We start from the raw sequence: 16,820 nt of genomic DNA, 5'->3' as shown, positions 1-16,820 counted from the left end.
CACAAGGACGCTGCCACAGTGTCCCCATGGCCTGGTGACACGGCTGCCCCTGTGCAGAGCCCCCAAAGCCCTGCAGCTGCTGTCCAAGTGACCTGGGCTGCTTCTGAGCCCAAAGTATCTTTCAAACCATGGAAAGTGAACTCTCACTGCAGTCCCACAAAGAACAATGGGATGTGGCTGCTCTTAGGGAGGGTTTATCAGTGAAAGGCCTTTTTATCTTCCACTGCTGCTTATCAGGCAACGAGTGAATGAGACAGTCACAGAAAACACACAGGTTGTATTGCTGTGGCCCAGACAACAGAGCTAATCCCAAGGGTTTGGGATTTGTTAAGACTCCCACAGGGCTCAATGAGCTTCATGCTGCACCTGTAGCAAGAACTGGCAAGAGAACACAGGTGACACAGCAAGCACACAGAGCTTCTCCAGTAAAACAAGCATGATGAGTGTTCTTCAGAGCCTTTAGAAACACATCCTGACCATTCCTGTCTTTCCTATCAGCAACTAGACAATGTGTATGGTATTCTTCCAGGAAATTTGTCAAAGCTGATCTGGTTTATCTCAGATAGGCAAAACAAAAGTTTAATGAGTTTAATGAAAGCAGTTCCCCAAAATTATCAGTTCTGCAGTGTCTGCTAACACAGTCAATGACTCAAAAAATGAAATGGCAAACTTTGAGACAGGCAAAGAGCTCTGCAACTCAAAAGGTATCTAAATGAGAAACAAGGACATGTACATTGGTCATTTACACTGGTGAAGTGTCAGTTGTACAGACAGAAAGCAAGCTGGATTCTAGTGCAGGATTATTGATGAGCTTAATAAGATGCTGGTATTTCCAGAGAACCAGGAGAGTGTTAAAAAAAAACAAAGCAAAACAAAAACCCACACCAAAAAATCCACCACACAATAACAAGTGATCCTAAGGATATTTGGGAGAAGCAGACATAAGTCTTGCCACAAAAGCAACCATTGCCAAGGTACTACTCCAAATACTTGCCTAGATCAGAAGTGGTGCTAACTTTAGAATGGAGGCTACAGAAAGGATTTCCAAACACTGCCAATGAGCAATCCCTAGCTGGCATGGGACAACACTTGTACCATTGTGCAACAGAGAGTATCTGATGCAGACACATCAGTCACTTCAGTGCCTCCTCTTGACTCTAATTTATTACTGATGTGTGGGGTACATCCCCTCCAGCAATAACTCCTCTTCAACCAGGCTTTGCTCAGCTGCAAACATTCTGTTGCCTCAGATGAATGAGAAGACAGTAAGTTTCCCTGCAGTTCCAGAGACTGGCACTTTTTTTACATATTATTATGTAAAAAAAAAAGATAAAATCACTACTAGGCACTTAGTGCTGGATGCAGATGAAGACTGTGGGGCTGTTCTATGAGAGAGCATAAAAAGACATGGTTCACTTAGCAAAAAAGACACGGTTCAGAAAGACAATATTCTTGTTTGCTTCCTGCTGGGAACAGCTGTGCTCTGGTTTTGCACACCACTAAAAGGATGCCACCTTTAAGCTAAAGGTGCCTACATCTCAGTGCACTGTGAAGCAGCCCAGTGTAACAATAAATTGGTACTTGATACCTGAACTAGTAAAATACAAGAGGACCTTAATACTTAAAATGGAAAAAAAAAATCATTGCATAACAAAAATCCAAGCTCAAACAACTATGCCTATTTCCCTTTCATCCACTGGTGATTTTTGAAATCTTATGGTTGCCAATCTTCAGTTTTATGGCATTAAAAATAAAATACTAAATTTCTAGGTTACTGCCCTAAAAAGGAGAAGCCTTCCCAAAAATTAGTTGCTTATGCTATGTTTTAGCCAACTATAACAGCAAAGAAGCAGGAGTAAGCATTTTCCTTTCTCTGTAAAGTTTGTGAATTCTGTACTTTTTCCTGTATGTGTACTGCCTATTTCATTGTGTCTGCTGTGCACAGAGAGAATTAACTCAGGACTTTCTGCTCTTTGAATAGTTCTTCCCTATAACAAAATAGAAAAGGTGGCTTCTTCCAGTGCAAAAATTGAAACTGCAAAAAGCATGGGGAACATCTGATTTGGGAGGTCAATGATCATATTCAAATTAAACCATTCATTTGGGGACCTTCTATGGTTTCTGACTTCCTAGGGTGCAGTCAGGAAGTATTTTCTATATTTTTTCCCCTCAAATCCAAGGACTAGTTTCAACATTAAAAACACCTAGAAAAAAATCCCAACCCATAGACAAGATTCTCAGGAAGTGTCATGATTCTAGCTTCGTAAAAATACCAGATATTGGCAGACAGCAATAAAATCATGGAATTCAGTACCACCAACATTGGGTGCTGACAGTTTTTGGACAGCAACCTGGTTCCTACCACAAAGAAGGAGCAGCATGCACTGGAAGCCTTGCACTACAGACAATAAGGCAGACATCAAGAATTCAGTCTAACTGACTGGACTGTGAAGGGTGGGGGTTTTAGCCTCCTACAGCCTCTACATCATGAGCTAATTATGAAGAGGGGGAGGTGAGGCAATCCTTCATTACCTTTGGAAGTAAACAGAATATTCTAAAATGCTTTATCCAGGTCCAGCCAAGTGTCTCCTGAACTCCTTGGCAACAGCACAGCAGCCTTTAACTATTTAAAATTTTGTTCATTTAGGGTCAGAAATATTCCTGGTGGATTTAAAGTCAACACTTCAGATCATGAGCCATATCCTGCTTTTCCTATCACCCAGGCCAGAATTTGATCTCTTTCCTGAATCTTCTAGTGAACCTGAGTACAAAATTTTCATGCATGGGCTCCACACAAGCTTAGCAGATTGCTGGGATAGCACTAGACTGTGTGACAAACTAGTAAATCTAAGAAACCAGAGTGCTGAGCATCTATCATTACACTTTCTTCACCTCTATCCATCTGCCAAGCAGAGTGCAACAGTTTCTGCCATTTGCTTATCTCTTCTAACAATATTTTGATAGTGACAAATATATTTCTAAAGGAAAAAGCAAGATGACCTTTAAAACACAAACATTTAAGATGATTGCAAAACATTAGCCAAAGAAAAGAGAGAAAAATCAAATGATGTGTCAGCCACTTCTCCAGAGATGCTTCAGCCATGATGCTATTCCTCATATTCATATTGGCAAAGGGGATATCCTTTAATGTAGAGAAGTCTGGCATAAGAAAGATATTTTCCTTTTTTACCTATTATTCCATCCCCTCACACTGCATCAGACCATGCCACCAGATTAAAGAATAAGTAACAAATGGCTGCCTGTGGCCAGAAACAGAGAAAGAGAGAGGCTGCTGGGGGTACTGATACAGCTCCCACAGACAGAGCCTCGTCACCAGGCTCAGCTCCCACCTCTGCAGGGTCCATCAATGCAGGCACAACAATCAGCCCTTCAAGCTCTAACATCCTGCTTTTAAAATCCAAGTCAGAATCAAAAGGAATATCCTCCAACAGGATATGTCGCTCCAGCATTGCACATTAAATAATCTTTCCCATAATACTGACAGCTGACAAAGACACACAGAATTTTCTTTACACTACAAAAGAAGCCCCAAAAAAACAACACTGCAAAACAGGTTACTACAGACCTGACTAATTGAAGAAAACAAATTTTCCAAATCAGCTCTACATTCAGAGAACAACTGCTTACCTGTGCACTCTTCGACTGTGTCTCCAGTTTCTGGCGATTGTGTGACCTCTGTGGGTCTCGTAGCCATTATATAGTCACTGAAACAGAGATGAAAGCATCAGTTAAATTTTAGTCCACCTCCCCAGCAGAATATGGTCCCACCCAGCATGAAGAAAGAACACAGCTGAATATTTTCTAAAACTGTGATAGCCCAGATGGCTATCACAAACATGCCTTGCAGGCCTTTGTGCACTTTGGCCACAGAACTTTTCATTTTTCAGTGACACTTACTTCTCCAGCCACAACTAACAATCCAGTCTAACCATTGCCAGCACCTCTGCCTTGCTAGGAGACCAGAATCAAAGCTTGCTTTCAGGAAAGATGTCATTACACTTGCTCAGCAAACATTGTAATGCTTCCCAGTCTTAGAATAATGAACCTTTGCTAGGGAGTGACAGCTCCACACTACTGTAAAAAACATAAGTGCTCAGCTGCCCAGGGTTCATGCATTACAGTGTCCTCACAGCAGGCACCAGTCTAGTCTGTCATCATTATTAAAACCAGTTAAGCATCAGCACTGAAACATCATTCCAGGCTATGCTACATTTGTGGAAACCAATAGATCAAATTTATTTTGGATCCAGTGCAATCAGCTTTTAACCACAAGCTCTGAAACCTTATTGCCAGCAGGGCTATTGATCAACCAAATTAGCTGATGGCATCATCTTCCTCCCTGATGAAAACAGAAGTTCAGCCTAGTTTTAAGATCATTCAGTGTTAACTGGCTCCACTTTGTATTTTCCAAATGGGTGTCTGTCCAGACAAAGGAATGAAGCAGCAGACCACAAGAGTTACAGTACAAATGTCAAGCAACAGTGGAAATGTGACAGTTTAGCAGGACAGCTCATAAATACTGTCCTGTGTTATGGAAGGTACCTCAGTGATACTTTTATATAAGTAGAGGTTCCCATAATCTGTCAGGACTCAAAGAGTAAGAATCTTTACAGCCAAATCCTGCTCTCTCTTCTGCATATATCACATCTAATGATTTTCCACATTTAAGTGGTGTAACAATACAGCTAAGTCAAGTATCTCAACAGCAAACAAGTCTGTGATTCTGGACTAATTTGGCCAATCACTAAACTCTTCCATTTCTTCTGTGTCACCCACATACTCTAAAATCTGTCATGCCCAAAAGCACTGGGACCTTTCTATGAGCCCACATCCTCAGACAGCCTTAAAAGATAAAGTGCACAAACTCAGAGGCAGAGGTGTCTGTCAGAGAAAAGAAAGGAGCAGCTCATGGAGGTAAAACAGGCAGAGCTCCTGTGAAAAAAGACGCCAGGGAGTTAAACATTCCCTGCACTGGCCACACAGACATGGAAACTGTAAAGCTGCTGAACTCTGGGGAGGTATAAAAGAGAAGCAAAGTGCAGTCAAACATATCCCTTGGGAGCACTGGGCACAGGGGAGCATCAACACAATCTAGTTCCAAATAATCTCACTTCTGCTTGTTAAAAACCAATGAAAAAGTCATTGCAACAACCAGGACTGATTGCACCTTTCCTAACTGAGATACAAACAATTGTTCTTGACAAACAAAATGTTCTTGAAACAATTGTCAGACAATATTGACAAGCAATAAAAAATAAGATTTCTAAGTTTCCTTCGGGGTGACCATAACCATTCAACTTTTATCCTTTTTTCCCCTTGTCTCATCAATTATCTATGAAAATGTTTGCATTTCCTGCATGCTTTCTTTAAAGCAGTCATAAGTAGACTTTCTTATAGACTCTTTCTTTATATTAAAAAGAAATTTGGTTCAAATTTTTCCTTTCAAATTTATACACCCTGCACACTGTATTAGATTTTTCTGAGGTAAAAGGAAATGCATTTGAAATAAAATATTGAGAAAGCATTCAACAAATTTACAAGGACAAACTGACAAATCTCCAGACTCGAGTTTATTTTCACAGAATGTGAGTGGACCTGGAATATGGCTCATCTAGACCTCTAACTTCTGCTTTACCCACCTTCAACTAAATCAAAGCAAGAGAAAATTGATGCTTTCAGATCCAGCTTTGTTTGCATCAGTTCAATGTTTATTTAGCTCACTCAATCATCTCAGCTGCTCACTCAGAATCATTCCAGCCTTTGAAGATGTTTTGACTGCAGTGTTTATTGTAACTGCAAGCATATACTTCCAACTGGTGTATCTTTTATACAAGTAGAGCTACAACTGCAAAGCAGTTCAGCTCTGAGGCAGTTTCTTCAGTCAAATCAGCTCCAGCATTAACTCAATTTTATGGTTGAGATCTCTGGGGCACATGGGGCTCAAGTGTCAACTACAAGGGTGCCCCATTTAGGACCAAATGGTTTAGTGCCTTTGTATACCTCATCATCTTTTTCCAGTGAACTGAACATCACAGATTTTCTCAAGCTTTGAGTTAGTTGAAGTAGCTGAATTACAGGAAAAAACCTATATAATATCTGATGTATATATTCTACCAACAAAGTGGAGGTTCCATCATTAAAAACTTAGTGGCATACCTGGAGGAAAGTTAGCAATTAGATGACATTTAAACTTCAAATTCTGGTGGCAGTGAGTTGTACTTTACAGAGAACAGTTAGCAAATGTTCTGAGCCACAAACCCTAGCCTGGAGGTCAGTGTAATGGAGAAAAAGAGGACAAAACCCCATCAATACAAATACACATGAGTGCACAGGCATTAACTAATCGAACCTCCAGACATTCACCACTTCCAGGCCTTAATAACAGCAGACAGACACAGTGTCAGCTGTATCAATACCATGTACATCCAGTTCAATCAGCTGTACTAACACCCTGTGAGCTCTCCCAGAGCATTACACCATTAGAGACAAAGTTTTTAACAAACACTGTCTGTGTATTGATTTTCAGTGATAAAAATATCAGGTTAAATAAATGGCCCTTTAGAGCAGTATTTCTCATACTCTTGAGGTGCTACAGGACAGCTGGGAGGAGATGCTTGCAGAAGGATGCAGGAGACTTCACCTCAGTGTGGGAGCAGGGACAGACATGGCCAGCCAAGACAGGAGAGCTCCCAAGCCACAGCTACTGTTTGCTTCTCACTAGAAGTGGAACAGTGGGTGCATTTCCCCAGTCTACAGCTTCCTAATATGCTCTTAATCCTCTCTCAAACAGTATTTGCAATCCCTGCATATGCACAGACCTCCTGCTGCAGAGGTACAGGGCACACAAGATGTTCAATCTGCCACACCCCTCAAAAGCCAGACTCAGCATGGCCAGTAAGTCCACTGCATCAATTCCTATGTAGGGCCATGGAAAAGACTGAAAGTTTGCCTAAAGCACAGCATTTGCCCCTCCCTGCACAGCATGATGGGCTGGATTACCACAAATGTGAATTAATTAATTACTTGCAAAGAGTGCCTTCCTATGTAGATGCAATCACAACAATAATAGTGGCATTATTAGACTCTATTTGCATTGCTAAGGTGTACTTTAAAGCAATTAAATTCCTACAAAGTTGCAGGGTTTGTTTTATGTTCAAAACAGACAATGGAACTTAGCAGACACCACTACCCTCACTTGGTTTTACCTTTAGATCTAGGCTATATCTGCTATCCCACATAAAATTTCCATTGATAACCCCACTGTGTTGCATTCACTTGGAGCTCTTCAACTCATTACAGAAACTAATCAGTCTGAAAAGTAATAAGAAATCTCCAGGAACATGAGAAACGTCCTTGTCTCCCCTTTGCAAACTGAACCAACTGGACAAATATTTGGAGTACTCTATGGGAGGGCAGTGATAGTGCAAAAGAAATAAAGTTCCAGGATGCTGTTCTGACCATTTGCTCTGCTGAGCTGAACACATGACTTAATATGTACATGGGGGGTAGAGGGGTGGGAGAATGCTAAATGAATAAAAGACAATTCCCTTTCACTGCTTGGTTTGTGTATTTAAGGACTCCTGGGAAGTTAGCTTTGTACAGGACTCAAGTTTCCTGCATTCAACAAAGGTCCAAGACAAATGCTCTCTGCTCAGCCTCAGAAAAGGGACACAGCCTCCAGTGGAGCAGAAGGCTTGGAAACTGCACAGCAAGCTCCTAACCCACCTTTAGTGCTTCTTCAGCTTCAGTCCATGGTTCTGCATAAGCATCCCAGAAGGCCTTATGACAGAGAGCTCAAAGGAGATGCTGAACCCTGAACAGCCTCTTTCTTATCAAATAAATGCTTGAGGAAATAAAGCCTCAAGAATGCGAGGCACTGCATTCAGTTAGCATCTTCATAGCCTATAGAAGACAGACAGTGGCAAGCAGCCAAGAGAAAGAGGTGAAATTTTTGCCTGGAGGTTTTAAAGACCAATTTCCTCCTTGCTACAAATATTATTTGAAATCAAGCTTATGCTCCAGATTTCAGGACACACACTTTCCACAGCAAGGTGCATCAGCACAGGAAAATGGAGCCTGTGGACCTCATCTGGTCCTCCAGGTCACCACCCTGCAGCCAGCCTCCCCCAGAACACCCTTCAAGCTACTGCAGGACCTCAGAGAAAGCCCCTCTATTTCTCCTGAAAACCAAGGTTCAAAAAAACACGGAAGGCAGGATGGTTTAATATTCAGATTACATTCTGCAGCAAAAGGTGAATGAGAGGTAAATTTTCTTCTCTCTTATTAAAGCAGATTAGAGGACTTTGCTCTGACAAAATGTGGTTGATGGCTTTTCTCTCTGGGAGCCCAACAAGCTATCAATGAACTCATTAATCCAATAACAGCTAAGTGAAGTAAAGTTTACCCTCTGCAACTTCACTGAAGGATTTCAGAGTCAATCATAGCAATAGCAAAGCCAGCAAGATTTCTATTCAATTTTCACATCCCTTGAGCATATTGGAAGCTCAGCAACCAAAGCTCCCTTTGCTCTCCGCGAGTTGAGTGACCTGCACTTCAAGGCCCATGGTCACAGAATATGCTGAACAGTGTGGGATTCAACAAAACAGCTTTGCTGAAACAGGGTACAATCCAGCATGAGAGGGGCAACCAGGATTTGGCCTTCTACGGCTGATCCCTTTGTGCTCTTCTACAATGTAGTGTTTCTAGGATGAAATTCCCAGGGTTTTTTTTGCCAGCCCCTAGCTGGTATCTCCCATGGGGTCCCTTCCATGACTGTTTAATATAGGTATAAAAGAATAACACAAACAACAGTTTACACCAGGATCCTTGCTACTCTCTCCACTGGTAATGGGGAGGGGAAGAGTTTATAAAATTAAAGAATATTGATCTTGTAATTTTCACTGAAGGAGGGATAGTTCAAGAAAGTTTAAGGTCCTTTTCCAAGGATCACAATTAAGAAATACAGCAGTAGTACCCACCAGGAAGTCTGGATAAGCATCTAGATAATATTTAATATCAATAAAATATTCTCTCAGACTCAAGCAGGGGGTCATAATTCCCCATAGCAACAGACAACATTCAGCTCCTAACCTTGAGAAGATAATCCAGAGCAAACAACCCTCCACATGGAGGGTTTGCATTCAGACTTTGCATTCAGACAATGCCCCCGACCCCCCTCTGTCCCCACACCTTGGCTCCTCCGTGAATGCTCTCCAGAAGACAGGTTCCAATGTGCTGGACTCTTGTTTGCTACAATCTGCTTTGAGAAGCCTCTGCCTGACAGCAATTCTGAAGGATTTCTGCTGTTCAACAGTGCCTGAAGCATTATGTCCTGCCCTCCTAGTGAGTGTGTGTGCAACACTAATGGAAAGCAGCTGGTGGGCTGAAGCAGACTTTAAAAAAAAAAAAAAGTAAGGGGAGGAAATGCCTTTCATACAGTCACACAGACTCATTCTGTAATTGTGTGAGAAGCCAAGAGGATAAGAAGGGGGAAGGGTAAATGGGAAAAATTCATAAGCACTCTGTTACCAATCCAGAAACTGAGAGTCAATGCCTCTGCCCCTGCACTGCTGCTGCACATCCCCAGACTCCCTCCCTGCACTCCTGCCATTTGTTGATTTAGCACTAGGGAACTGTGTCCCTGCATGGGGGCACTGACTGCAGCCCAGACCTGGTGCCTTAAACCCGAGGCAGGCACCAGCAGCAGGGCAGCTTTGCTTTGTACCCAGCTCAGGAGGCCAAACTGAAGTCCCAGAGCTTTGCAAGCCTTGGCACCCACGCCAGACAGATTAACTTGGTTTGGTGCCACTTCAAGCTGTCCTCATGCACCTAATTACTCTGCTGTGCTTATTAGCATGATCTTGGGTAGCTGCTGTCTGTGCAAGATCTCTGCATCAGCTCAGACAATACAGCAAATATCTACCTGTTAGCCAAAAGCCACAGAAAATGGTTCTTGATAGCCCATCCCTAATAAAAATTTATCACAGATTTTACAGTGCATTTGCAGGTCAGTACCAATCAAGAGAAATGTGACAGAAATTTGCCCAAATCAAGACTGGCTCTAACCTAGTCATGATCTATGCCACAGCAAGATTTTGGCCCCAGACTGTCTCCATTTTAAAGGAATGGTCATTAAATGACCCAATTAAATTCCACAGTTTGGCATTAGCATAGGAGTAAGCTTTTCCCATGTAGTAATTTTTTTCCTTCACACTAACACACTGGAGAAATTTCAGGAAACAGCTGGAATGAGGATCTTCTCCCAGTCTTCCTAAAAAGAAGAAAAAGAATAGCAAAGTCTTCCAGCAACCACACTAAAGGAACCAGCTGCCAGCAGCAGGAGACACTCTCAGATCCGCTTGACATGGATACATTTGAAGTAGTTGCAGAGGAGGAGGAACAGGCATTTAAAAATCATCAGGGATGTAACCAAAGGCTGCTTTTGCCAGCTAGGGAGCTACTCCCAGTGTGCATTTACTGCCTTTGGAAATGGTTTCAAGGCAAAGCAACAGGAAATGTCAAGCCACTATCACTGAACAGCAGACATGCCTCATGCCAGCAGAGTCAAGGTGTCAGAGAGTCAAGTATGGGAATAAAAGTCAAGCTCACTGTGTCTGCCTCTCCACTGTTTTCTAGCTTGTGTATGTGCTTTTTACCCCCTCTCCAAATTCCTAATTAATTTTGTTTCACCTGGATTCTTCAAGCATAAAGTTAGAGGACTGGATCTGACCTGTGGTGTGCAGAGCCCTGGGAGTCTGTGGGCTTTGTAGGGATCAGCAAAAGGTGGCAAAGGAAAGAGGTTTGCCATCAGCTGGCTTCAACATGCTCCACAGGGGCTTGAAAGACTGTGAGCCTGAGAAAACTTCATGGAAATTGCCAGCATTTGCAAACTGTGAAGGTGACAAGTATTAGTTTACACAGCAAAATCTATGAGACAGAGCTTGTCTTTTAAATGTATTCTAGCAGATGGAGACTATTGGGCTGGGATTTGGGTAAATTCACTGGTTTTTCTGGCTCTATCATTGAACAGCAGGGCAAATTACTGGATTTCTAACAGCCAAGTTTTTTATCACTCAGCCATGAGCTTCTTTATCTGTGGAATCACCATGGTCACACTGAACTCCTGGAAAGCTTAATGGGCCCTATGGGAGAGTTAAGGGTCACCTCTGCTGCAGGAGAGCAGCAAGCTGGAGCTGTATGGACTGACACAAGTGCTAGAGCCACACAAAAGGTAAATAACAAAAAAACCCATAAAATTTCACAAGAGTAATCTGCATATCTGCCTTGCCCTCATATTTGAGTGACAGTTATTTCCATTATGTTATTCTCAGAAACTGGGAAGAATCATTACATCCTGGATTTTTGGATTTTCCCTGAAAGAAAAGAGTCTGGAGGCATTTTTACCAAACTAAGCTGTCTCACTATTGCAGGAAAAATGAGGCTGAAACAACAGAGAACTGAACACCAGCATTGAAACATGGAACTTTAGGTTATATCTAAAGCTTTCTCTTTTTTTAAAGTCACTTATCCCTCAACTTTGGGTTAAAGAGCAGCTTAAAGCTGGGGGGGGGGGGGGGAGGGGTGATCTTCAGATACTATGAAACTTCTCAGACAAGAGATAATAAAGACATTTAATGGCCTAGAACTCAAAGTGCACTTAAAAAATTGGGAGGCAAACAGAAAATTCTGGGACAAACTGCTACAAATTTTCACTCTGAAGATCAAAATGCCATAAAACCAGCCAGCCATCTTTGGGCTATAAAGAAGCAAATAAAACACAGGCTTTGTGGTCTCAGAAGCTGCCTTTGGCAGGAAGCTCAGGAAATCTCTCTTCATGTGAAGTCCCCAAACGTATTTGTCAGTATCTACTGCCTGTACACACAACAAATAAAAAGAAGGCCAGCTCCTTGCCAGTTGAAACACACAGTGGCTGGCTGGCTAACCCCGAGTTCCCACTGCCCCTGGGCATTCCTGCAATTCAGAGCCCGTTCTGACTGCTGAGAAGGGAGGCCAGAGGCAGCCCCGTGCTTGCAGAGGGGCTCTTCTGCAGCTCTGTGTGAAGTTTGATGGTTTCCCTCCCTTCTTCTATTCCTGCTGTCCCTGCTCTGCTCTCTCTAGAGCCTCGAGTTAGGCAGCTCCTGAAGTACAATTGGTCTTGAAGCACATGGAGAACTCTTGGAGCCAAGGGAGATCATCCATGTGCTCAAAGCAGTTCCTGAGCCAGTTCTGTCCCAAGGGCAACTCCTGACCTTTTGCTCTAGTATGAGCAAACTACTAAAAAGGGATCCTACTTCTCTGGGATTCCAGACACAAATACCTCTCTAAAACAGGATCATCTAAAATAAGATTATCTGAGCTAATGCTGTTTTGCACCAATGGAGTATCAAGCTGAATTCAGCTGAATTCAGACAAAGAAACTGACACCAAAGACAAGAAGAACTGCAAGATGGGGTAGTGACAAGCAGGCACATGGGGGAGAGAATCAGATGGGGACAGACATTCTGTAAGGTCTTCACAGGCCAAGGCTGCAAGAAAGGAAGCAATGAGACAATTTGCATCCTTTTAATTTAAGCTTTTGAAACATTCTTTTCACTAAACTGAAATGATGGAAAGCAGTTTGACTGCTAGAGTGAACCAGCAAACAATTCCTCCACACCTCTGACAGGTCTGTATTTTCCCACGTACATAGATAGCTTGATGGTTACCACAATGTCTCCATCCTAACTCTGAGCTAGACCACTCAAATACATCTCATTTGCATCAGAACTACTGTGTGGATTCCAAGTGCTTTGTTAGATGAGTGAAAAGCCCCAGCAGAAGTGCACAATTACATATTCCTGAGAATGTAGAAGCATAAATTAATTTATCATGAATAGAAGTCAAATATTTAGTTCTAATTAACACCAGATCCTCGAATCTCACAGGCCAAAAGGAACAACCACCACAAAATGTTGAAGCTGGAATGCTACCTTGGCTCTGAATGGATGGTTAGAAAGCAGGATCAGGCAGCTTTGTCTGCACAGCCAAGTTTCCCTGCTCTGACTCAGAGCACTACAATTCCCTCTGAGAGCACCTTGGTCTGGGCTGAGTAGAGTTAATTTTCATTCTAGCAGCTGGCATAGAGCTGTGGTTTGGATTTGTGCTTGAAACAGTGCTGATAACTCTGAGATGCTTCCTTTATCACTAAGCAGGTTTTACCCAGAGCCTTCTCTGCTCCTCAGCCCACCCCACCAGTGAGGAGGCTGGGGGTGCACAAGGAGCTGGGAGGGGACAGAGCCAGGACAGCTGACCCCAACTGAGCCGAGGATATCCCAGACCATCGGGCCTCATCCTCAGCATAGAAATCTGGAGAAGGAGGAAAGGGGGACTTTAGGAGGGATGGTTTTTGTCTTCTTGTCACCATTAATGTGACAGAGCCCTGCTGTTCTGGGGATGCTAAACACCTGCCTACCCTGGGAAGTGGGGAATAAATTCCTTGTTTTGCTTTGCTTGTGCACATGACATTTGCTTTATCTATTAAATTGTCTTGATCTCAACCCACGAGTTTTCTCACATTTACCTTGGGATTCTCTCTCCAATCCCAGCAGGGGAGAGTGAGTGAGTGGCTGTTGTAGGGCTGAATTGCTGGGGTTGAAGCACAACAGTCACAAAGATTCCAACATGCTATAGCACATGACACAACAGAGCACAGAATGTCTTGGCACCTGTACACTTCTCCAAATGCAGCAGCACACACAGGTAAAACAATACAGCTAAAGAAATGAATAATGATGTGTGTGGCCTTTTTCACACACACAGTGCTGGAAACCTTGGGCTGTTGGCACAGCCTTGACTTGGCACAGTGATGAGCAGTGACAGCTCAGCATCTGCAAGCAGAATCAGACAGGATGTCAACTGACTGGGCTTTTTTTCTTTGTTTATACAGTGACTCCCGCAATGGAGTGGGAGGTCACCTGCAAACTTGAAAAAATAATTATGAATAAAATAATAAGATAAACAAAATAAAATAAGAGAGTTTGCAGTTAGTATTTGCTGTATTCAAAATAGTATTTAAAACTTCTTAATCCATAATAGTTTTACAAACTTTGAGACTATAACAGATGTAATGCAGAGCTATAAGCTTGAATCATGTTAGTGTAGAACACCTTGTGCTCAACTGTTTTCTTACAGCAGGAGAAATATAGGGGGTGGAAGGAAATCAACCTTGGAATTACCTTGGGTTTTTTCCTGTTTCCCCATGGACAGACTTATCTCAGATTTTCTCAAATCTGGCTAGTAGTCAGCTCTAGCTGCCCTACACCAGCTCAGGTAGGTTATCTACTGGAAGTACAACTTGAACTCACTGCATTTTTTTTTTCCATATATTATCAGATTTCAGCTTTTACATCCAATTCTAGGCCTTCACATCACAGCAGATGTGAAAGCCTAAAACTTTGTAGACCTCTGCACAAGAAGGAAATGACAAATTAATCTCTCCAGTTGGCTCTAGGTGTACAAAGCTAGACACTTGCAGCAGCAGAAATTTCTGTCTAAGAAGAGAACACAAGGGAAAATTATGACAGGATGTTTTCACGGCTCAGTCTGGCAAAATTATGTTGACAAAAAACCTGATGGTCAAATGATGCAGAAGAGTGAGAATCACATTTAGCAGATTGTCCCAACCCAAGCTTCTGCTCCACTGCAAGTGATGTAGGACAAGCACTAAAGGTCAATTTGACAGCATATCTGCCAAATACTCAGAACTTTGGAGATAGCAAAAGGGCTGTTCTAGTGAAACCAAATAAACAGGCCTGCTTGGAATTCCTCTGCCTACAGCCAGCAAACACACTGTACCAGTGTGGCTGCAAAAACAAACACCATCCAGAGAGAAGCACGAACAGAATGAGGAGATGGGAGTGACTCACTGGTGTATTAAGCCAGAATTGAACTTCTTGCACAAAGATGAGTCAAACAGAATGAATCACAAAGAGAAATAGGAGATTTTTCATTAATAATATAGCAACATTGTACTAACAGTGCCCAACTGCCTGCAATGCCATGGGTCTGACACCTCCTAACTGCTTTTGTGCACCCTCTCTGCTATTTTTGAATAAGAGATCAGGACTTAAGTCTCTATACATTTAATACCAGGCAGAGCACTGAATGACTCCTGTGGGTTGAAGGCAAAATGCTCACAAATATCCAAACACTGTACAGTTGCCTAATAGAGGAACATGGTCATAGTTTGTGTATTGAAAGATTCCTCCAAGAGACTCACAACCCCTGAGGAGTCTTTCTACCTGAGCTCACACTCTCTGATTTGGCCTCAGTGGGGAGATCTCTTAAGTTCCATAAAAGCTGTTTCTTGAAACTCATCCAAGGTTTGTCTCTGCACAGGTGAACTTGCTTTGCTGGGCAGAAAGCACGTATCATACTCAGATATTTTCATCTCAAAATCTCCCAACACTGAAAAGCTGTTAATCAGTGATTCTTGCTCTTGTGAAATAATATGCTAAAGTGATGTACAATAAAAATCCATGTAAACAGACATATTTCAGAATACCAAAATGTTTTTGGGAAGCATTTCACCTCTCCTGAATTCATCAGCCACACAGACAGATCCCAGATCATCACAGGGGCAGTGATTGCCACAGCTCCCAGGAAGCCTGCACTGATTCCAAAGCTGCACAGCCTTCTGACAGCTGCCAACTGAGCCCATGGGCCACGCTGAGCCGGGATGATGCTGGAGGAAGGCACAGGCAGGGATGGCCAGGGAACTCGGTGTCTCACTTTAAACAGCCCTGGAGCCTTGGAGAGATGCTTCATGTGTAAAGCAGTGCCAAAGAGCAAAGCATCATTCACTGCAGTCAGCCAGTGGAAGCATCATTCACAGCAGCCCCCCGGCAATCACAGCCTCCAGGAAGGGAGAGAGGCCACGGGAGGCCAACGAGCTGCTGACAGAGAGGAACCAACAGGCTCAACCTGCCCTGGCCCCCCGTGTCAAGTTGCTACTCCAGTAGCAGTTGGTGGAGCTTTAAACCACTTCCAATCCACTTGTCACTGTCCAAGCTAAAACAGCAGCTGCTTGCTGTGGATGGGGAGCCAAAGGCTCAAAGGACCACACAAACACATAAAAGTTTGTAAAAAGTGTAACTAGCCGCAAGGACAAAGGGATTTTTGGGATTTCCACCGTCCTCTATGAGCCTCTTCAACAAGAAAGCTGGGGTGAAGGTGCAGGGGCAGTGAACACACAGCCTATCCATCAGGTGGGCAGCTCTGTACCATCTTTGGAATAAACCCAGCAATCACCACAATCTACTCCTGACACTTGTCTGAACAGGCAACAACACAAAATACAGCAACAGCACCTACCCCAGAAAATATATTTTACTCAATTTCATGGTCATAACATCATTTTAGATTGGCAATTGCTTTCATCTCAAACTATCTAGAAAGATATTGAAAATTCTACTGATGCATTCCTTGATCAACTTGCTTTACCCAAATGCTGAACTTCTTTGCAAGATAAAAGTGCACATCAGGATTTTTGACAATTATGGTATATAAGAAAAGAACACAATACCCCACTGGAAGTGCAAAGCTTGGCAAAGCAGAAGACATCCAATCCATAATTCTGGGATTGTTTGTGAAAGGCACCATGAAATCCTGAGTGACCACATTAAACACAGTTAAATACATTTTCTTATAGTCTGCTATAGAAACCGGTCTGAGCTGGCACATAAACTCTTCAGCCAAATATTTTATATAGCTTCTAACACACTATATTTGTCTTTGGAAATTGGCAGTTTGCATTGACCATC

General features: G+C 42.7%; 1 protein-coding gene across 4 annotated transcripts in view; it reads right to left on the bottom strand.

The window, feature by feature from the left end:
- The window catches only part of KIAA1210 (KIAA1210 ortholog), a 57,523-nt gene that overhangs the window by 18,869 nt on the left and 21,834 nt on the right, over positions 1–16,820 (bottom strand). For all 4 annotated transcript variants that reach the window (XM_053990392.1, XM_053990393.1, XM_053990390.1 and 1 more), the window contains exon 2: positions 3,649–3,725. In XM_053990392.1, coding sequence (XP_053846367.1) covers positions 3,649–3,715 — 67 coding nt within the window. In that variant the 5' untranslated portion in view covers positions 3,716–3,725. The remainder of the gene's footprint in view (positions 1–3,648; positions 3,726–16,820) is intronic.

Source organism: Vidua macroura, chromosome 14 (genome assembly GCF_024509145.1).
Source record: "Vidua macroura isolate BioBank_ID:100142 chromosome 14, ASM2450914v1, whole genome shotgun sequence".
In the NCBI taxonomy this organism is placed as follows: domain Eukaryota; kingdom Metazoa; phylum Chordata; class Aves; order Passeriformes; family Viduidae; genus Vidua; species Vidua macroura.
This window is presented reverse-complemented; position numbering and strand designations above follow the sequence as displayed.